Source organism: Excalfactoria chinensis, chromosome 3 (assembly GCF_039878825.1).
Source record: "Excalfactoria chinensis isolate bCotChi1 chromosome 3, bCotChi1.hap2, whole genome shotgun sequence".
Lineage (NCBI taxonomy): Eukaryota > Metazoa > Chordata > Aves > Galliformes > Phasianidae > Excalfactoria > Excalfactoria chinensis.
This window is the reverse complement of record NC_092827.1, coordinates 27963556-27985923: the sequence shown is the minus strand read 5'-3', so window position 1 is coordinate 27985923 and position 22368 is coordinate 27963556. Positions and strand designations below refer to the sequence as shown.

At 36.7% G+C, this 22368-nt stretch overlaps 1 protein-coding gene across 1 annotated transcript in view; it reads right to left on the bottom strand.

The window, feature by feature from the left end:
* Positions 1–1172: 1172 nt before the first annotated feature.
* The window catches only part of CD109 (CD109 molecule), a 79215-nt gene continuing 58019 nt past the window's right edge, over positions 1173–22368 (bottom strand). Inside the window, exons 27-33 of the mRNA XM_072332414.1 lie at positions 21727–21917; positions 18678–18833; positions 18523–18588; positions 12861–12997; positions 8662–8818; positions 8187–8289; positions 1173–5554 (exon numbers count right to left, since the gene is read on the bottom strand). Of these exons, the coding sequence (XP_072188515.1) occupies positions 5364–5554; positions 8187–8289; positions 8662–8818; positions 12861–12997; positions 18523–18588; positions 18678–18833; positions 21727–21917 (1001 nt within the window). The 3' untranslated portion in view covers positions 1173–5363. The remainder of the gene's footprint in view (positions 5555–8186; positions 8290–8661; positions 8819–12860; positions 12998–18522; positions 18589–18677; positions 18834–21726; positions 21918–22368) is intronic.

The following is a 22368-nucleotide window of genomic DNA, read 5'->3' as shown; positions in this document are numbered from 1 at the left end:
TCTTGAAAATAGGGACATTTGCCAGTTTCCAGTTGACTGAGACTACTCCAAATTCCCAACACTTCTGAAAAACCACTGAGAGAAGTCGCACGATGACTTCCTGCTGAGTAAAATATGTTTTTAAAATGTGGCAACTCTTCATCAGAGAACTCCCAGATAGTGTTCTGCAAGGTCACGTTTAGCAGCCCGACTATGGAAACCACCATTGCAGCTCCACAAAGCTTTAAAATAACCTGTGAGGCAGCCCCTAAGAAGTGCTGAGAATGAGCAGCAGTCCATAGAGTGCAGAAACAGCCATGTCCTACAGGCAACCCTGTTGTTCAACAACCAAACACTGAACATATTATTATTAAAATTCATCTTCAATAAAAATTAAAAGCAACTACTGCAATCTTTATTCGAAGAAAAATAAATCAATGACAAGTATTCAAGATCCCCCAAATCAGTTTAGTTCCTTAATATTTGTTCTGTTAATTGAAAAGACATAAGCATACTAGTTCAACTCCATTTACTCGAAAAAGATCATAAAATGATTACTTTTGTTGTGATTTTTTTTACTATTTCTGTTTTAATCAAAAGTGTATGTATGATGATCCTAATACAGATCAAATTGTATTTCTGACTATGTCTCAAGCAGCCAAGAATTTTGGTTCAAATTGCTTAAGGCTTGACAGAGAAAAACAAGAGATTAAAGACATATAGGACAGTTAAAGTTTGCTTCATTACTTCTGCATTTATGCCACTTCCCTTGAGTCAGCATTTTTATATTTTTCCTCATATTCATATCCCATCCAATCTAACAATACTAGAATTCAACACAAAAAATCCATTTACAGTATAACACCTTAAAATCTGAGCAAGGCTGATAAAGCTTTTTGAAAACACTAAGAAATACGTTAACAAAATAAATGATGTGAAACTAAATAGAAATCTTAGCACTGGAGTTCTGGTGACTGAGCTATAGCACACATACAAATGATGCTCCAATGCATCCAATAAGAAAAGGCTATGAATTAGGAGAAATGATTACTGGATTGATCTAACACAGCACAATGTCAGACTTTATTGCATAAAATAGCATTAGTGCAATTATATTTCCAAGTGGCAGACAAACATACAATAAACTGAATAAGAAACAATATTGAAGTAAAATTTATTTTGACATGGGGAAAAGGAGAATCTAATACAAACTCAAAAGACCTGATCACAAAACTGCTGTTTTATTTTTATCTATAAATTACTGGTGATAAAATTGTCTCCTGTGTACTTACAGCACTAAACACAAAGATGGTTCACTGAATAAAGATTTGTAGTAGAAAAACAAAGACTGTAAGAAATAACATTGACCATTAAGATTAAAATTGAATAATGTGGGTGATTTTTCCCTCTTTGGTTAGTGTTTGAGACATAGAAATGGTTCCATTAGGCATCAGTTGCTTTCCACATATATTCTTTCCTAAAATTCTAGATGCATATTTTACAAAACAGAATATCATACAATGTTTAGCTACTTTTTGAAGATCTTGTATGCTTTTAATTGCACAAAGATTGCACACAGTAGTACACTGAAGCCTATATAATAGACAAGTATATACATATGCTTTCTATATAAATCTGCTTGCACCAGGTATTGTCAAAATTCATACCAACACGTTTGGAGAACTACTGTTAGGACAGTATTTTGAAAACATACTAAAAACAATTCTAAAATCTCACATCCAATTTTAAGAAGCAACTTTCAAGCCAAAAGATAGGCAAGTAATGTAGGATCCCGGCTCTTCAGTTTCTCCTGCACTAGTGTGGCTAATTTTCTCCTTTATCATATGCCACTGATGTGCACAAGCCAGCAACCTCTTGTTTGAGAAGTAAATGGGGCACAAAGATGCCGTGCTGGGAAACAAACCAGGCATTTGAGCAGTCCTGGCATGCAAACTCAAAGTTGCTGTGAACCCGTTACGCAGCACTTGTTACAAGACAAGCGCTTCCTGTTGTGGTACAGCAGCACTCAACACAGAAGGCTTCTAGATGACATACATAAGTACATCTGTACAGAAGACTTCACCTGTGGGATTGTGGATGACAGTCAAGAGAGGGGAAAGATCCTTTAAAATGCATTAAGGCTTTGCTTTAAAGCCAGTCTTAAATAAATGATTATTTCTTGCCGATTTAGTACAATGTTAATGGTTCAGCCATAGACTATTGATTGATAAAATAGAGCTGCAAAGGGCACTGGATGTACCAGAGAGTATTCAGGCTTCAAACAAAAAGCAACCACACAAAAATAAGTGTTCAGGCAGTGCAACAGGAAGACTCCATTATGAAATATCATTTCCTGACTGCTTTTAGCACCACTTTAAAGCTTTTAAAGATCTTGTTCAATGTTTTCCTAAAGGTTTTTTGCTAAAAGATTTTCTACTTACTTCTAACATCAAGAACTGACTGTACAGATCAGTGGAAAAAATACATATAGTGAGCATTTATGCACAGGCTCCAACAAAGAGGAAAACATTGAGTCATTGTGCCACATAGGACTGCCTTTCCTCTGTCCCATTCACTGCCAGCACACAATACAAAATCCTCTGCAATGTATTCAAGAAAATAGTCACAGTGCAAAGTGACTGAAGGCATCTTTCAAGACAGCAGTGTATGGAAGTTAAGGCCACCTGACGTAAACATTCATTTAAAGTCATGTTGTACATGGTGCCTTTAAAGCAGCTTACTACAGAGGCAGATTTGGATGTCTGAAGTGATATACTACAGTATAGAAAACAAATAAAATAAAATAGGATGTTTGTTCACTGAATAACAATTTCCTTGACACGGTGGATTATGACGGATGTAGGGTGCACAAGGCAGCCAAGAGTCATTTAAAAACATGTGTTGTTTGTCTCAAAAATAAATGCAAGGTAATACTAATAAAAGTTGCTCTCTCTGAACTTAGGCAGAGCAGTTTGAGTCTATTTCTCCAGAGGGTATTCAGGAAGATGGGACTGCATGCAAAATAAAACTATGGTTATATTCCTGCTATCTACTGCAAAGGAGTTGGTTATCTCCAGTACATCTCCTATAAAAAATAAACCTCTTCATCATAACATTAATCAGATATCTATGTCCCTCTTAGGAGCTCTACTTATTGCATAACTGAAAGTATGTAAGCTTTGTGTTCTTTAAATTATGGCAAAGGAAGGAAAATGAGATGTCAAGGCAGCTATCACCAAAGGCAAAAGATGATTTGCTTTCCTAGTTCATCAGGAATCCAACCCATAATGAAACATCCCAGGTTAGTATGTGAATGTTTTCCACATCTCACATTTGACACAATTCAGTCCTATGAGTAAAGAGTTTGAGACACGAAGATACATGTCATTTTTCTATCTTGGCTTCAGTTAGCTATGGATCCCTATAAGCAAGGACATGTCTTACAGAGGGTTACATTTTGCATCTTATTGACTAAGCAGTGCTTTGAATTTCATTACATACAATATCACTTCGAGAGGATCAGAGCAGCACAGGAACTCATCATAAGCACTAATCAACTGCTCAAAGAGCACCAAAGAAAAGTGAAAAGCACAAACTGACTGCAAAAAAAGAGCAGACCTTAACTGCCAGAGAGACAGAACAGAATCCCAAGTTTGTAAAAAATATTTCAAATTCTAAGTACAGGTAAAGTAAAACAAATAACCACACACAAACTAGATTTGTAGTTAAAAAGCTATAACTCATTATTAAAAAGGCACACAGTTCAAGAAGTTTTGACCTTCCCATGATACCACGATCGTATTTCCTTTTCTGAACAAAAATACACATGAGCATAAAATACAAAAATATACATTTTAAGCGGTAGCAAAATTTGAACAAAAATTAGAAATTGCTCAAGAAAAGTGACTGCCATATAATTACATGTGTACACATACACACTCCGTCTCTGAAAGATATGAAAGAAAGAGGATCAGTAGCCTTAAAATATCTAACTCTATTATAGTCAGCATGATAATAATTAACTTCATTTCAATAAGCAGAAATGTTACAGGCTTCTTTATTAAAAAGAAGTAGGCATTAAATATCAAAGGCAGTATGCAAGGATAAATTGGTTGCCAGACAATGAAGAGCTTCATTCAGGAAGATGCTCATTTGGGAGGGTTCTCAAATGTACATATTTCCATATCCATATAATTCTCCTGACCGCAAAGAGAGGGGTTGGGTGTAAATGCCTGCTGTTCCAGGAAGGCTTCACCATCCCTCTTTTCCCTCCCAGTCCAGCAAGGCACTTAAAGATACAAGGATATGCTTAAACAAATATGTTTAGTGTTCCACTCAACAGAATGCAAGTGGAGCCCACACTCCTAAATACATTTCCACCAACAAAAACAGGACTTACACAAACACGTGGCACTCAGAGTCAACCAGCTGACATGGCACAGAACAGCTGTTGAAGAGTTATGGCACTTAGACTGTCAAAAAGACTTGTATATTGTCTATGCAAGACATAAATGATCCCCCAAGAGTGACATTTCTAGAAAACATCCTGAAGCAGACAAGGATCAAGGCAGCCTTCATCCTAGTGGCCATAAATATGCAGGGAACACAAGTATTCTCTCAAGGAAAGAGAATTGGGTTTGTTTCTAAATAACCCTGGAAAAACAAAGTCTCAGACTCCTTCTTTGATGATTTACAGTAACAGATTTGCAGAGTAAAATCCGTGAAAACATCCGGAGGCATTATTTTCAAACATGATTAATTACAAATTGGCAAAAATTTCACCTGGCTTCTCTGTAATCGTTTAAAAAAGACTGATAATTTTCTGGAATGTTCAGCGGTTTGTGAACACAGTTCTTTTTGGCTCATGGATCAGCTCTGAAGCCAGCTCCTTTTATTTTTCATATTATTCCCCATGGGAGCATACAGAGAAGCTCAGTGCTAATATTAAGCATCACGTCTGCAGAACAGAACAACGCAAGCTCTGGTACACAGCTCCCAGCCCTCTGTTTACCAGGGAAAGAGACAGTTTTACAAAGAAGCACCATAAACTAGTGTACATCTCTAAAAGATACATGCAAAAATGAGAGCTAGGATGAAAGGAAGCAGGAGTGGAGAGCTAGGTTTGCATTTTCTCAAACTGTTTTCTCGGTGATTCTTCTTTAGAAAATAACTTCAATATGAAACTTACACTTGGAAAGTATTTCCAGCAGACACTTAAAGAAGTTTTCTGGCACAGCCAGAAATTTACCATATGGGCCAGCCCTGCTCTCCTTGAACACAGCAGGAGTTCGGTCACTGTAATCACTGAAGGCGGGCTGGTATCTGAACATAAAATTTTCTTTGGATAATTTATGGTAACATTAGATGCGAAACAATGTTTTCTCTTACAGCACCCAACTGCACAGCAAGTTTACATGAAGGACAAACAGCACGCAGAACAAAGAAGCCAAGGAAGAGTGCTGAAGCAGGGATGGAGAACCAGCTCGCTGGCAAAGGTTGCAGTCACTTTCACAGAAGTCACAAGGGGTTATGCTTTGCATTACTTCTGAATTGTAGCTTCTCACCGCTCTTCTCCCTGTTTAGAGAAGTTAGTTAACATTAGTTAATGAGCTTCTGAGCACTGTCCAATAGCTGGAAATTCAAAACTTGGTTTTCAAAGAGTTTGACACAAACTGCTAATTCTTCCAGAAATACTTGTAAGGAAACTTTTGAAATGCTACATTTTCTAGAGAAGTCTCATCTGCAGAAAGAGAATTATGCCTTTAAGCATCAGCTGCTTTCAAGGTGTTTCATGTAATTAAAAAATCAAAATATAGTATCTTATAGCAATGAATCTTGAGAAAGGAAAAGTGTTTACAGGATTAAATTCACAAAGACAGCTCTTTTAAGGGAAGCACTAAATTCTAACGCAGACCTGCCCATACATTGCAACATACTTTGCAGCGTGGGTATTTAAGCCTAGAAATTAATCTTTGCTCTTTTCACAAAGCATCAAATATGCTTAGTATACTGAGGTGAGTATACTTGTACTTTGGTGGTAGGCATACAGTCACAGACTCATCTCAGAACATAAAGCCAATCAGTTCAGAAAGCCTTGTCACATGTTTAGAGGGGAATTTTTCTCCTACTTAGTCAGGAACTTCTATGATAAAGAAATTCTGATGTTTTACTAGTCACATTACAGGCTCTGTCTCTTAAGATCAAAGTTTTACATAACTGAAGCCTATTTTCACTATTATGTCTGGGAGCTTCACCTTCCTGAACTTGGGACTGCCTATCTCACCTGGATCTGTATTTTGCCCTGCAGTTTTTTGAAGAGCTGCTACACTGCCAAATGAACTAGGAGCCTGGAAGGCTGTATTCATTTCCAAAATATCAGTGTGTGCTAATTGCTTGCAGGACAAGCTTTTGCAAAGTTTCTTTCCCTTAATGGGTTTTGTGGTTTGAAGGATTTCATTCCAACAAGGGACACTGCGATCATTTATTTTTTTCTACATGCAATGACATTCAATTTCAAGCATCAGAAATTAAAAATATAAAAGAAACCTTTATGGAACTTAATGTTTACCTAACAATAACACCCAACTGGCTCTGAACAAAGTCAGGTGAAAGAACAGCCCTGTCATTTGAATGTGCTAAGTTGAAGTATGTATTAACCTTGGAGGAGCATATTGCTAGCACCACTATATAGCACCCTAGCTAGTTCTCACACCTATGCTAGTTGTAATGCCTATGAAATAACCATATCTTTTTTAATAAATGCCAGAGCTTTGTAGACATCTCAGTTCTGAATATGAAGCAATCAAATCAGATATGACTGGAACCATCACATAAAATATACTCAATGCAGCCTGGCTCACCAACAGTGAGAGTGATGGAAAATAATACAATAAAATGAAAGCACACTCCTGAATTAAACAGGATTTTAAATTAAACCCTCAGAAGAAATCATTTTCATGGCATATGCATACATGCTGACTAAAAATACATCTATGCTACATAGAAATAGAATTGGAATCTTGTAAAATAATATTTGAAGCAATATTTTACGTAGAGTTAAAGCTTTCTATTGCAGCACTGATTACGTTACATAAATTTTAGTCCTTAAGGATTCTTATCTTTAAATGAATATTTATCTATTCTTTGAGAATTAATAAATTCTAAGTATATTTAAACCAAATAACAGCATTTACACCTATGCACTTATATGTGACTTTTTATACATGCATTCATTAGCCTAACATGTTAGCACCGAAAGACTAGGTCCACAGTTTTCCTCCCAGAAATGAAAACATGTGGAAATTCATTTCAGCCACAGATCCTAAGTGTTACAAGCTTGTCTCAAAAATTGTTCCAACTTGTTAAGCCACTAGGACTAAAAGCATGCTCTGGCTTTGGATAGTTTAGGTACATTTGTTGATTCCCTGTTTTAAATTAAACTTCCGTGGTTGGGTAAACTTTTCATCTTAAGTAGAATAAATGTGAATTTTATCCAGCTAAAGGAATACTCATCATAGAGAATTCAGTTGTCTTTTGTCTTATGCTAAAACAAATCAAAATGAAGAAGATCCAATAGAACTTTTTTATGCCTTATCTCAAACCAAGTCCAAATCCTTAATAATATATCAGCTGTCTACTAAAAGAAAACCTTCCTAAGATCTTCTCCAAGAGCCTGAAATCTTTCCTTCTCACTTTGGTTTGTACATTCCTACTTTTCTCTAAAACGCACTCTATTAAAAAATAAAAATAAATTAGAAATCCCTTTGAAATTGTTTTTCCCATGTACATATTTTTTACATAACTATACAAATCAAAACACTGGCTTTTTCTGCGGTGTAAGATTCTTTGATTAAACAAGAAACAGATGTAAAAACTACTTGAAAGACAATCATTAGCTTGGTAAGTGAACCACAGTGAAGTTTCTTTTGGGGAATACACTGGGCCATACTGAAAACAATTTATACCAGCTGAAAAGTTGTAACAATTTGCACCTTCCAAAAAAACAGTCCATTAGGACAGCAAAAATGTATACAAGAAAACACAACTATTTGTTAGAAAATAGGTTTCTGTTTGATTAAAAAAAAAAAAAAAGTGAATTTCAGTAAATTTTGCTTTTTCTTCACTGAAATTTGTCCTGTTCCTGTGAAAAGAGGCTTCCTTTTTAGCTTCTGAACAACCAAGATCCATTTAGAATGAATGACACTTACTGGGTTCATAGTAATCCACTACAGTCACAGAAGAATCTTGAATATTTGTCACTTTGAAGTCTCTGACAGTTGGAATATCCATACAAAACTGTGTTGCATTTAGCTAGAAAAACAGAAGACAAACATCCTGAGAACCATGATGATGGTATTCATGAAGAAAATAAGCACTTCTAGCTCACTGGAAATCCACTTTATTTATAAAGGCTTGGAGTTGAGAGGCTTGTTTAACTTGTTATTTTGGCCAAAATGCAGACCTGTTTAAAAGACTGCTTTTATGATTTTGCAAGAGGTGCAGTCTAGAAACCCCTTACAAATATAATGGAATTGTATCTATCCCATCAATCTCCTTTTAAAAACTGAAACCATTCATTCAGTGTGAACACCTGCTGTTGAAAAATGAAGTCATATGGTCTTTCTGAATTTAAGTCAAGATTAGGACCATTCTTAAAGCATTCCTCTGTTATTTGCAACTTACAGTGTCTAAGTATAAGTTTACTTTTCCATTTTCCTTTTCCATCTTCTTAACTGTATTGTCTAAAGGAATGAAATCTGGTGACACAGAGAAACCACTGAGTAAGCCAACCTCCATGAGGACCATACCACTATTCGGAGATGTATCAGACCCCAAGTACCTTTACAAAACACAAACAAGAAACTTTTAGTAGAAATATAACAGTAAATTCTCTAAATTAACACCTTATTCATTTTATCTCAAGTACAGAAGAGATAACACTCAAGAATACTAAGAAACAAATGGAACAAAATGCCAACAGGAAAATTTCTAACAGTAAAGAGGTAAACATGTTTTTTTTTTCTTCTTCTCTGTGAAAAATAAGGTTTAGCATTGACAGAACTACAGCATATAAATCACAAGAGACTACGCTGATGCCTACGTGATGCCCTGGTGCTCAGGGATATGATTTAGCAGAGGGTTGTTAGAGTTAGAGTACTATGGTTAGGCTGCGGTTGGACTTGATGATCTTCAAGGGCTTTTCCAACTTGGGTAATTCTATGATTCGATGCTAGGAGCTTTTCACTGTCATCTTAAAAGTGTGTAGGTTTATCACAAATATGAAGGAAATACTGCAGTTAAACATATGTATCAAAGGACCACTGAAGGAACTCTTGAACTGAAACATTCATGCTTCCACTTACAGATGCGTTGTCTTGCTTTTATTCATTTTTAGAGGGTGAAATAAAGGATTTTTTATAAGTCCTTGATATAGATTGGTGGTTCTGCTAACAAAACCATAATCACATTGCTTCTCAAAGGTTCAGATTAAAAATGCATATCCATGCTATTCATTCAGTTTTGGAAAAATAAAATTTAATAAGTTGAGTTCCTTCGTTTTTCCTAAACAAAGCTTCTTACATTATTTTCTTCCAACCTGAACTTAAAAGCATTGCTCCAGTGAGCAAGCCTTATTTATATACCTTGGTGCACAGCAGAACTATCAAAATACATTTATGGTGCCTGTGTAACAAGCGACACTAAAGTGACCTGAAAAAGACTGTATATATTTTTTTTAATTAAGTAGGTGGTAGAAGAATTCCCTCTCCTCCCTTGCCGTGTAAGGTAAATGATTTTTGTTATACTAGAATAGAAGCATCTCCAACCCTCATTTTCAAGGCTTGACATCAGTTGAAAGTAATTGAAGAAAACAATTTCTTTGAAGATTTGGATGGTTTAAAAAGAGGGAAGACTTGCATTCAAAGCAATGCTGTTAAGCCTGGCGGTATGGCTGATTGAACACAGATATGACTGTGAAAGAAATAAAGTACAACTGCTGACTTCAGTTGGCTCATGAGATTAGAAACAAATGAAACCATCTGTTGGATGATGGGTTGCACCAAAGTAGTTGCTGTTGAAAACAAATAACTGAATTGGAGCTGCATGTAATTATTTCTGCTTAATTACCAATGAGAGGAGACAAAAACACCCAACCTGTTAAGGTATCTTGGAGTGCCACCAAAATACCAAGTAAATAACCAGCATGTTATTGCCAAGAAATAAGATACACCCTAGAAGTTATGAAGTTCTAGCTCTTTAAAAAATACAAGAGACGCAGTTTTGAGGGTGGCTCCCAGTATTACCTCTTGAACTCAATAGTATTATTAAAGACAAAGAAAAAATCATGAAAAGAAGAGAATGACCAGTGAGAGAAATGAAAACAACAGTTTAAACTTAGAAGAACTTGTGTTCAAAGGTGCAAGGAGGAGAAAAGAATACCAGTCAGTGTAGTAGAAAGCAGAAAGAATAGAGTGAGTAGAACCATCAGCGATCAGTGTTGTCTGAAAATAGTGTGCAGATGACAAGACCAAATGGAGAAGAAAACTGAGTGTGTGCCTCTCAGAGAGAGCAAGCTTCTCTAGCCACAAACAAGACATCATCTGATCCAGTGTCAGAAGCGACACTCAGTTGAGATGAGCACGGCCAATTACTGTGAAACTGGTTTAGACAAGGTAGAATAGTCTGCAGGTTAGAGTGAAAAAAAAAACACATCAGAGCTGACTCAGCATACCCACAGCTAGGTCAACCAGTTAAGATTTCAGCAATGTTTGTATTTACCTGCTTTCGTTTCTCTACCAATAAGCCATGTCACGTTGTAAAGACAGTAAAATGGACCAGCTGTAAACTAATTCAGGAATCAATATATGTGTATACTCTGTACAATACATGAGATTGGGAGGGAAGAAGATGACTAAAGAATCAATGACAAGAAACCAGAGAAGTCATGTCTCAAATAATAGAAACAGAAAATATACTGTTCTGCTTTTCATGACAGAGCTGATGGATCTTAACATTCCAAGTATTTTCTTGAAGTAATTTTATGTCATTAGATATTCCCATATCCCTCAAACACATTGCAATTAAAACATCAGCCTAGAGCCTTCCCAGAGAGATGGATCCTTTCCCATCTATATTTCTGAGTCAAATCAATGAGATAGAAAATCAGGATGCTCAGCCAAAATTTATCCCAGAGCCATTATGTAAGCCCTTTACATGTCAGGAGTTGATGCTAGACTTTAAAAAGCTGTTGATACTTCACAGAAAACTTGAAATGAGTAAAAGCTTGCTGTTTCAAGAGTTCCTGTGTATTCTAGTGTCCCTGCTCACTATCTGCATCACTGAATTGGTTACCGGAAACACATGAAAACAGCATCTGGCTTTGTGCCTGCTGGATATCACCCAAATTAAATCAGCCCTCTCCACACTGATGACATATTCACTATAGCTGATAATCTGTATGATGGTGTCACCTAGAGGCCTCATCTTCAGTCACAGCTACTCTGTGCAGAGCACAAAAATATTCTAGCCATAATGTGTTCACAATTTAAATAAATAATAAAAAGAGGATAAGAAAGGAAAGAAATACAAGACAGAACATGGTGGATCAGATAGTACATTGCAAATACCACATCTACAAGGAATTCATTATAATATCCCAAGAAGTAAACAGGATTTTAAGAAGTAGTACTGACAAAGAGCAGATGAGATGAGATCCTTTAATACAAAGAGAGCAGTTATGTCAGTATGCTTGTAGATAATAAGTGAGAGAAGACAAAAAATCTAAATCCATATATAAAGCAAGACACTGAGGGTTTTTTGTGAAAAACTCAGTGCTCTTTGACAGGACATAGGACTACTAAGGAAACTGCATAGGAACATTTTCATATGGTTGGTTTAGATATATGCATAGACAATTTCACTGCAAACAAAGATGAGGTGACAAAGTAGTTAAAGAAACAACCTGTTTTAATGACCTAGAAATACACAATATGACTACCTGTTCTCAGCTCTATCACTTGCTACCAATGTAACATCTAGTGGCAGTTTTGTGGTGTCTTGAGATGATACTTCAGCAATCTCTGCTCCATTCTTAATAGATGTTTACTGAACAAGAAACATCAACACAGATGACCCCACCTCCACCTCTCTCCCTTATTTAGGACAAAGAATAAAATTAGCTTGAACACAAAACTTATAACTTCTTTCAACTCTAGAATGCTGCTTACGTTATGCTATATTACTAGAAACACAAAAATACAGTACATAGGTAAATGAAAGACCACAAAAATATTTGTGAGGACAAAAATTCAGTTGAACTTATCATTACAAGAATTTTGTTAACAGAGATGAACAAAGCATGATTACTTCTATTTCACATCATTTTCAGCACTTCAGAGACCTGTTTCTAGATCAGAAACAAAGCATTCTGTTCACGAAAGATAAAAGTTATGGCGCAGTTCTCATAGTCTGGTACTAGAATGTGGAAGACATAGGTTCGGTGTTCAAGTCTATCCATAGTTTTCCATATACCTAAGTATTTGCACCAAAGAAGCTTTCGAGCTTTTAACTTGTGTTTCACACAAACTTCTTCATATAACTCTGACATTTAGGGAAGTGTGATGCTTGTGCATGCCAGTAAAAAACATGTATGATCAAACCAGCAACTATTCTGCACAAGGGATCTATTCAGACCCATCAAACTCTCACTGTATTTACTGACTTAGGAATAGTTTCTTAGCTTAACTCCGTCATTTCATTGAAGTAATTGCTTTGCTCTCTCCTTAACTGTATGTTTATTTACCATAGAGTAGTAAATTCGTACAAACAAAAGGAAGATTTACCTCATTTTAAGTAGCATGACATGCTCCAACAGAATTACCTACCTTGTGCACACATTCAAGGTCAAATGGTTCATATCATCTTTATCATCCTTTACATCCACATTCAAGTCAAAAGCTTTTTGTTTTTGGACAGATCTAAGCCTTCGATCAGTGTGTTTTGTGTTGTAAATAACATTGAGCTGCAGATTGCAAGTAAAGACATTAGAGAACACACATAAAGCAAATCTACATTTTTAGAACAGTAACAATAGAACTCCAGAGGCATGATCACATGCAACAGGATAATGACTTTGTACCTGATATTTCTAAAGGTGAGATTCCTAGGAAGTTTCTGAAAGATGTTTTCTGAACACTTTTTTATTGCAGCCCAACCAATTCAATTATAAGGCAAACACAAGGAAACTCTAGATTAATAAGTAACTTCCTAGTTGCTCTCTGCTGGTTTATGATGTTTGCTTCTACTTCCTGACAGTATGAAATGGAATGAATGAAGGCAAGCTTCAGAGACTGACACCCACTGGGTTAAAAAAGGCTGGAAATGAACAAGCAAGGGAAAATACATAGCACGTGCACAGAATTTGTCTTCAGCATTTATGTCACAGCATTCATACACTCAAACCAGATGAGGAACAGTGTATTATTCCACTCTTAAAATAATAGTCCCTATGCATGAAGTAGTTTAATCACCTGTTTAATCACTAGAAAGACAGAGCTACAGTCCTCAATCTGCCTTAAGGACAAAGCTCTCACCCTTTTTGTTCAACAGCTGCTGAACTCTGCTAAGTGAGCCAAGTAAGAATGACAGGATACCCATCACAGAACAGTAACATAATAAAAGGTAGGCTTATCTGTTAAGCACAATTTAAAGAAACTGCAATTCTTTTAGTGTACATATGTGTAAGATACTTGAAACAGTAGTAGAAGACTGGTAAAATCAGAAGCTCTTAAATGAGGTATGAATAGTTGGGGGATAGCTGATTATCTAAACATTCTGTAAGATTAACAATGCCAACAGCCAAAGCAGAAACATGAAGTTGAAACTGAGGAACCAACAGAACACTTTCAGTATTATCAGCCATGGCAGAATGTCACCCAGTAACAAAAATAAAAAAATATATATTTTTTTAAAGAAAAAAGAATAATTTACATTTATTTGACAGAATTGTGATTTTCAACAACAGTTGTTCATGGCAGTTTTCATACACAAATTAATAATCACCATCTGTACTCCTGGTCATCAAAATAAAACAGGTGGCAGGGCATGGGGGAACTTTCTGTGGTTTTTTTTGTACAAAAAAATAGGAGTGACCCAAATAACTCCCCTTGCAAGTCCCTGTTACAAACTTTGCTCAGCTTAAGAAAAGGGAATGAAGGGGCTTCTGGAAAATTATAGTCCCTTTTAAACAGTTTCTGGTAGCAAAAAAAAAAAAACAAACGTCAGTCCAAATTTAAAGGTATGATGAGAGCTGTTGAAGTAACAGGACAGCAAGTCAGTGCAAATTGATGAGATTTTAATTTCTCATATTTGCTTTTGTTGCTACATCCTTCCATAATATGAAAGTTATGTTCTGTCTTTCAGTCTGCACATATATAATTCCTGTCACCCTGCCCAGCATTCCTCAATTTACCATGCTACATGAGCATAGAGACAGCTCTGTATGAGCACTCAGAACAGTGGTGCAACAGTAAAGATTTAGCTATACAACCATTCTGCAAAGGAAGTACTAAGGATAAAGCCAGCCTAGAAGCTTGCCAGTTAAAGGCATGCAGAAAATTTGGTAAGACAAGCTGGCAGCATCACTACGATCTGTCATCACAAAAACAAAGCTGTTTTAACTTTCGCCATGAAAAGTTAATGAACAGGAATTTTCTGCCAAAGCAGGATGTCTGAAACTACATACTGAACAGGTCAATCAGATTGCTTTTTCATGGAGTAAGTTACTGCTGTTACATTTCAACTTTCTTTTTCTGACTTCTCACGACAATGAAGGGAAAATGTTTTTCCACAACAGAGCTTAATTAAAGCCTCCTTCTTTCTATGCTGCTATTTTGGGAATAGAAGGCTCTTATCCAGCAACCAGCATTAACTCAACAAAACAAGCAACCACATTTCATCTTAACCCTTTTAAAAGGGGATTGACAAAGCTAAAGGCAAAACTGACCCACTCATACTGCAACCAGTTCTGGCCCAAGAAACAAATTTGTAAAGCTAATCTGCTTGAAAGAGGTGCTTGTGATAGTATGCAATCCAGTGAACAGCATTAGGTTTCAAAAAATCTGAATCATTTATATTACCTTAATGAATGTCTCTTTCCCTTTCCTTTTTGTTCTTCAAACAGCAACATCAATGTTGCTGAGAGCATGAACTCAATGAATTTGTCTCCATTTATTTTCCTACCCCCTTTTGACTGACTAGTTCATTGCATATCTTTTTTTGTACTCTCACTGTGTTTCTCTTAGTTCTTTGCCAAAGACTAGTAAAAATATGGTGAGTGGAAGAAACAGTCAGCACTTTTCCGTAGTGAATAGCTGGTGATTCCCAGTTTTCTTATTCCCTTCTTCTACCAGAAATATAACTTATGTCCTCCTCTGCCATACGAGAACTGCTGGTTTAGCCACCATACATGCAAGTCCAGGTTCTTTCTAAAAGAGTACAGAAGGAAGAAGAAAGGAGAGTAATGCTTGATAATAGTTCCTTCCACAGAGTAAAGAATGAGAGGTAAAGTCCTCTGCAGACTGTTTTCTATATACAAACAGGAGATAAGGAGATCTTGTGCACTTTGCCTATACCTATCTTCTTTAAGCCTGCCAGCTCTGCCACTGTTGCTAGTTCTGAATTTCAGTGGCATCCCAGAAGGCATGGGACATGCCATGTTTTTGAGGCATCTGCCAAGCTCAGTTCACAGTGGTTCCCAGTAGTGAAGAGATGTTTCTTTCAAGACTTTCATCAGATCTCTTAGTGAAGATCACTTTGTCGACTTCTTTCTCTATGGGGCACCCTTGCACATACTCTAGGCCTACAGTCATCCTCTCCCCTGCAGAGTAGGTGTCTTAAGACATCTACAATGTATTTAGACAAAAAGATGGGATGAGCTAGAAGACTTTATTTGACAGCAGGATCACAAAACTACAAGCGTCTGCTTTTGTAGTTACACTATTCAAAAGATCTATTTTTATAGGATCCTGCAGGGTCAAGAGTGAAGATGCTGCCAACCCATCCATATAGACAGTGAGGTTTCACCAAAAAGCCCTTTTTTTCCCCCCTAACAATCCATTTTATTGGGAAACCAGCCTTTTCCATTAATGGACTGAATCTTGTCTTTTGTGATATTTAAATGAATTACTGTTTTGACATGCTGCATTTGGCCAGAAAAATCAAGTCCCATAACACTGAATTTCACCACTGTAGTTTGGCAGACCAGAGACAATGAAACCCAGCTGAAAAAATGTGATCGCAATGTCATATGCTATCTGATTTATTAAATGAGACCCAGATCAAGCTTGTGTCTGGGAAAAAGAGAAATCTAATTTAAATGGCATTAATGCACTTTGTTTTAGAATACCAGACCTGCCAAAGGAAGCAGAAGGAAAGAACTGGTCCCAGCTAAGAAAAGTTATTGGACATACTACTCCAGCATGCTAATTTCAGATTCAAAGCTGCCAGGAAAATAAGCAACAATACAGTGGCTTCAATGCAGTAGGTAACCTGGTGCTAGTTCCTGAATACCAGACATCTGGGAGCATGTTGGCTCATACAACAAATCAGAAGCTTAAACCATGGTGTAATATTTCCCTAAGGAGCCTTCTAAGCACAGGGTTAACTACGAATTATCCTGGGTAGAAGAGCTCTGTTTGGTCTTTACCAGATGTGAAGGTCCTGATACAGAATTTGCTCTCTGAGAAAATCTTAATTTGGGCCTAATGCTTCCACAAAAGGTGTTTTTTGGGCGGGTGGACTAAAAGATCTGAAAGGTCTTTTCTAACCTTAATGATTCTGATTCTATGATTTCAACAAATCAGCATCTTCTGGCAAGAAACAATTCATTGAAAAGTTCCCGATCAGCTCTTCTGACAAATTCAATATCAGGAGCTATTTCTTAACAATCATTAAAGTTAAATAAACCTAACTGATCTGGAGCCCCACCCTATTACATTCCACTCATATTCACACCTTTGAAATTGTTGGTGTACTAATACAGTCCTGCTGAGATATTCATTCCTATCTTGGCCTGCAGGTCTGAACCTGAACCCTCTGAAGCTTTTAGACTCTGCTGAAAACATCATTTGCACTCCTGGGAATTAATAAACAAGAGTACTGATTTCTAGCACTGTGGGCTTTGCAGAACAGTGCTGGATGAGCAGTATTTGCAGCTCAAGCTGCTATTCATCACTGATAGGCAGTCATTAAGGTTTCTTTACGATAGTATTTTATCCAAAAGCATATTTAACAATAAGTTAAATATTGCCAGCATGCTTTTGTTGGATTGGAAGGAACTAGAAATAGAAACTGACCAAAACTCTGAGACTCTTAAAGGTGGCCTACCATTTGTTTTTCTCAATTATGAATACCAAGAGTTCAGTAAGAACTCTGCCCAGTTTTGTGATAGACTCTGCAACTGTGAGTTAATATTTTACAGATTGATTCTCTTCTGCTTGACAGAGACTAATATTTCTGTATTATTCATAGTTTATCAAAGGTTTTCTCTTTTGCCCAAGTGGACCACCGCAGATCAGACAGCCAGAAAAGGAAATCCATTAGTGGTTATATAAAGTCAGATCTGATACTGTCTTCTTCTCATACAATATTTCTGATTATGATAGGGAAAATTCTGAAGGCATAATTTCACTGAAAATTAATTTTTAATATGTGGAAAGAGTAAGGAGCTGAAATGCATAAAAATACTGCTTACAGTTTGCTTATTTAAAGTACAATATGTGCTGACCCCAGCTTACTTCTTAAAATATAAATAAACCTGTTTGAAGTTATATCACTGAAACAGCCTCCTGCAGAACTGGCAGAGAAAGGATCATTATACCTCCTTGCTCTCTTTGTCACGTCCTCAGTCTGGCTGACACTGAGCAAATGGCATTATAAAGACTATTTGATTCTGTCTTTTATGCTATTTTGGAACAGCATAAAAATTGCAGGAAACCTGGCCATAATACTACTTAATTTTTTTTCTTTTATTTTTCTTTGCATTAGCTTTTCTGCTATTATTGTATTCCACTTCAATAAAAAACGTTCTAATAGCTATTAATGTACTCATGCTGTCTACGGATCTGCACCTTCTGTGGTTTATGGGAGATGCCTGATGAGCTATCCATGCCTGGTCCACAGGCTTTTTTAACTGTGACCTTTGGGACTGTCAATGTACCACTTCAGCCCTTTGTCTTGCAAACTGACACTGCAGTTCTGCAGAACGATGGGGTCACTTTGATATGACTCTGATCCATGAAGTGCCCTAAATCTGTCAATCCTCCAACACTATTTAAATGGGCTGGCCATCCAACTTATATAATCACACTAATATGCATGACCACACAACTTAGGTTCACAGCGTTTTTCAAGTAGTAAAGTACCTTGGCATTGGTTTAAGACATTTCAGAAGGTTGCTCTTATTGACATATTGACATTTTATAAAGCTTCCAAATATACTTTCTTTTTAGAGAGCATGCCCTTAGAAAACATAACCACTTTGCATACCTGAAAGACAGCAAACCCTCTTCCCTCTGCTGAAACTGTAACTGTCATTGGTTGCACAGGGGGAATCTGAAAGAAGGACGGATGGTCAAAACAGTATTTTCAGAATGCTTTCAGGAGCCAGGCTTTAGAAAAGCAGTTCTCAGTTTCTACAGTACCTCCTTGGTTTGAAGCAGAAAACGGTTTTGAGGGTCAATTGAAAATATTTCTGGAATTTCCAAAGAAGTTGCAGTAACTGTTATATCCATTTCTGTTTTGTGTGCGCTGGTAAGAGCTGCAAATAGGCTCAAGGCTTGCAGAGCCACTACAGTGTCCTGTTGAAGGAAAGAAATGTTTTTGTGTTAAACGGAAGAACTTTGCATAATGAACTGCTTGCATATAGGCCATGTCTGCAAGAGCTCAGAGGCTCTGTACCGCCCATAAGACTATGGTCTTCATACACTTGCATCCATGTCTCCATTGGAATTCCACTGGTGTGAAGGATCCCAGAGCAGAAAAGTCACAAAAACACAGGGGAACAATTTAGAAACCATGACACATGATGGAGAGTGAGGTGAAAGAAGTTTTGTGCAAGCTATGTGGAAGACTTGACACGCAGGTACTTACAACAGTCGGAATGACAAACAGTGCAGACAGCGAGGAGAAAACTGATGAAGAAAGTAATAATTCTGCTACTTCCTAGATTTTTATAGTGACTAAGCACTAAATATCCTGCATTTCAAAGCAATTTTTCAGGGCTCCTTGATGACTGAAGCAAAAGCTACAGGTCAGAAAGCACTCCTTAAGTATTAGAAACAGCTCTGCTTCCCATGCTACATTCTTGCCCAAGATGACTTAGCTCTCTGATTTCTTAAAATCCAGAAATATCAGATGATTATCAACAGTTGCTTGCACACTGAACCACCATGGCTATGATCTTAACTCCAGTGTTTAACACAGTATGACAGAAGAGATACAACTAATGGGCTACAAGAACTAATTGTTTGAAGAGAAAGATTTTTTCAGTAGAAGGCTAATATTTAGCCTAAAAGAATGTCTTATTCTCATACTTACAAATGATTACTCCTCTGCACAAGGACAACGACAGAACATCTGAGCAAGTCTGTCCTTACTCAGAGCATTTGTATGTTGATTCCTGCTGAAAACATATATCTTCCAAGCTCAAGCTTACAAAACTTTTTCATACTGGAGTGAATGACATTACAGCAACCTATCAGATCCACATATCTAATCTATCTATAAGGCCTAAGGAGCTAGAAGATCCTGTTGGAAAATCCAGTCTTAAACATCTGAAAGTAGAAAGAGGCATGTCCTTCACAGCTGATACTCAAAAGTATATGGTGGATATATACATATATACACCAAATATGCAACCTAAAAAGTTAGGAAATATAGTCTCAGGCCATACACTTAGGCCCCATTTGGGTGCTCAGCAACAAAGGCACTCAACAATTGCTACACCTCTCTATCATTTAAATATGCATTCAGATAGACTTTATTTATTTATGAACTGTATTCCTGTATATATGAAATACACACAAAATACATAGGTTAATGTCTCCTATTTATTTCTATGGAAACTACAACAGAGATAAAGAGCACAATGACACTATTTGATAGAAAAAAATCTCATCTACAAAACATTATTTTTCAACATAGCCACCATCACTAGCCAATTTGCACAAATGTGCTAATTAAGATAATCTTCATTTATGTTGTGACAGCTGTGCATGGCTGTCTGGAATGTGGCTTGTCTTTCACATCACTTTTGCCACTGATAAAACTGCACCCACTGCCTCACTATGTCCACATCCACCCTTTGGTCCCATAATAGTTCAGCAACCGTTGATGAATGTCAATGGGTGTCATTGTTTCCTCATGGAGGAATTCAATGACATGCCTTTGCTTCCTCCACACTTCCAAGTCAGCATTTTGTCATACTGCTCTTCTGCTGCCATATGTCACATGGCAACAAAATATAATGGAATATTGTGACAAAGGTTCAACATTTTCTGCAATACCATTGACATCTACCTCTGACATCATGGGCCAACATAATAAAATAGGAGACATTACTTTTGGAGTAGCCCTTATATTAAGTTTCTAAGGTGATAAGCTCATGCAAGAAAACTCTCCAAGTGTTCGTTTTAAAATGATCTTAGATACTAAAAAAAAAAAGTGTGGGATCACTTCCATAAGTTAATAAAAGGCATCCACAGAGATATTTGGAGTAATTTTGAAATCAAAATACTTCAGATTACAGAAAAACAAAAGGATTAAATTCATGTTTCAGATTTCACCCTCAGGGGTAAATTATACACTACTTCACTTTCAAACTTCCAAGTAAAAATTGTTTCTTAGAACAAGGAGAAAAGCTTTTTCAACAATTTGGTATTTCAATTAGTCTCTTCAAATAACAAGCATAATTTTAACATGTTAGGAAAGTACTAGAACCAGGCTGGTTCCCAAGAATTATATTTTGTTTAACAGAACTATTTTCTCTCATATTAATAATACCATATGAAAATAAGGAAGAATAGTCTGGATAGAATGGAACCGAGCAGAACAGAGATATGCGATATTTTATAGTGACCAGCATTTGTACTTAATTTAAAAGAAAATTTAAAGTAACCCAATCCAGAGTAATATTCAAGTTTTCTGCATGCAAGCACAGCTTACAAGATGTGGCTTCAATAACATGGAAACCTCCTGGAGATAATGAAATCTTCCAAATTTCATGGTCCATCAAAATTCTGTTGCCAGCAGAGGCACTAAGACCCTTTCTTATCTTAGCTAACGGTCTTTCAGGAATTTGAGGGCCCACATATGGAAAGAATAGAAAGACGTTTCTCTCCTTGGAAGCCACATAAGCACAGATATTTATCATACTTGCTTGGAAAATCTGATTAAGTACTTTTCCATGGGCATCTTTTCTCATAGCGTCTTTCGGGTTGTGTGTTTTAAATAACGAAGGTGACTCTCTACTTTTGTTTTTTATTTAACATTAATAACATTGGTAGTCTGTGTTTACGATGCCAATCCTGCAAAGAATGCAAACATGCACACAACCAGTGCTGATACAGCAAAATAAAACTCAGCAATCACTATTTAAAAACAAATATTTGGGCTTGTTTTGGGGTTTTGTTTTGTTTTTTGAAGATAATAGCGCTCATTCTGAAAGTACCATGAAGCCTCTTGAGATATTACCTGTGTAGATGAAAATCCTCCAAGATGATTTCTTTGCTGACTTAACCATTTCATAATAGGTATCCCTTCCTCCAACCTGTCCTGATGAAAGTGTGAAAGCAGAGCGTATGCTGCAAGTTCAATATCAATGGACCGTGGCTGCCAGGAATCAGAAATTTCAGAAGCAGGTGTTATCCAGAAACGAAATTCTCCTGAAAAATGAACCAAAATAATCTCAGATCCACAGACTGAAGTCTTTGGATGTCTAGAAAAGACTTAATTTATGCTTACATAAGGGATCTAGCAATGTTATTTAAAACTAAGTGAATGTTTAGGTGCGTGCCCAGTAAACGTCTTATGTACTTCCTCAGCACTTTTTAATATAGTTACAAATAAAGCTGGAGTCCAGATATTCAACTGCAATTTAATTCAATTGCCTTTATTTTGACCCTTCTATTGTCAATATGAAATGCTCAGATAAATGAGCCCTTCTGGAAAAGCCATCTCATTGCTGGGATGCTCACTAGAGAAGGAACTTCAGGGAATTACAGCTGCCCAGCAGGTTTGTTCTTGAGTGAAATGAAAATCCTCCCTTCCCAAAAATGACCATCTGACAAGCCTCACTCAGAAAATAGGCTCTGTTTTCAGTCTACAACATGAAAT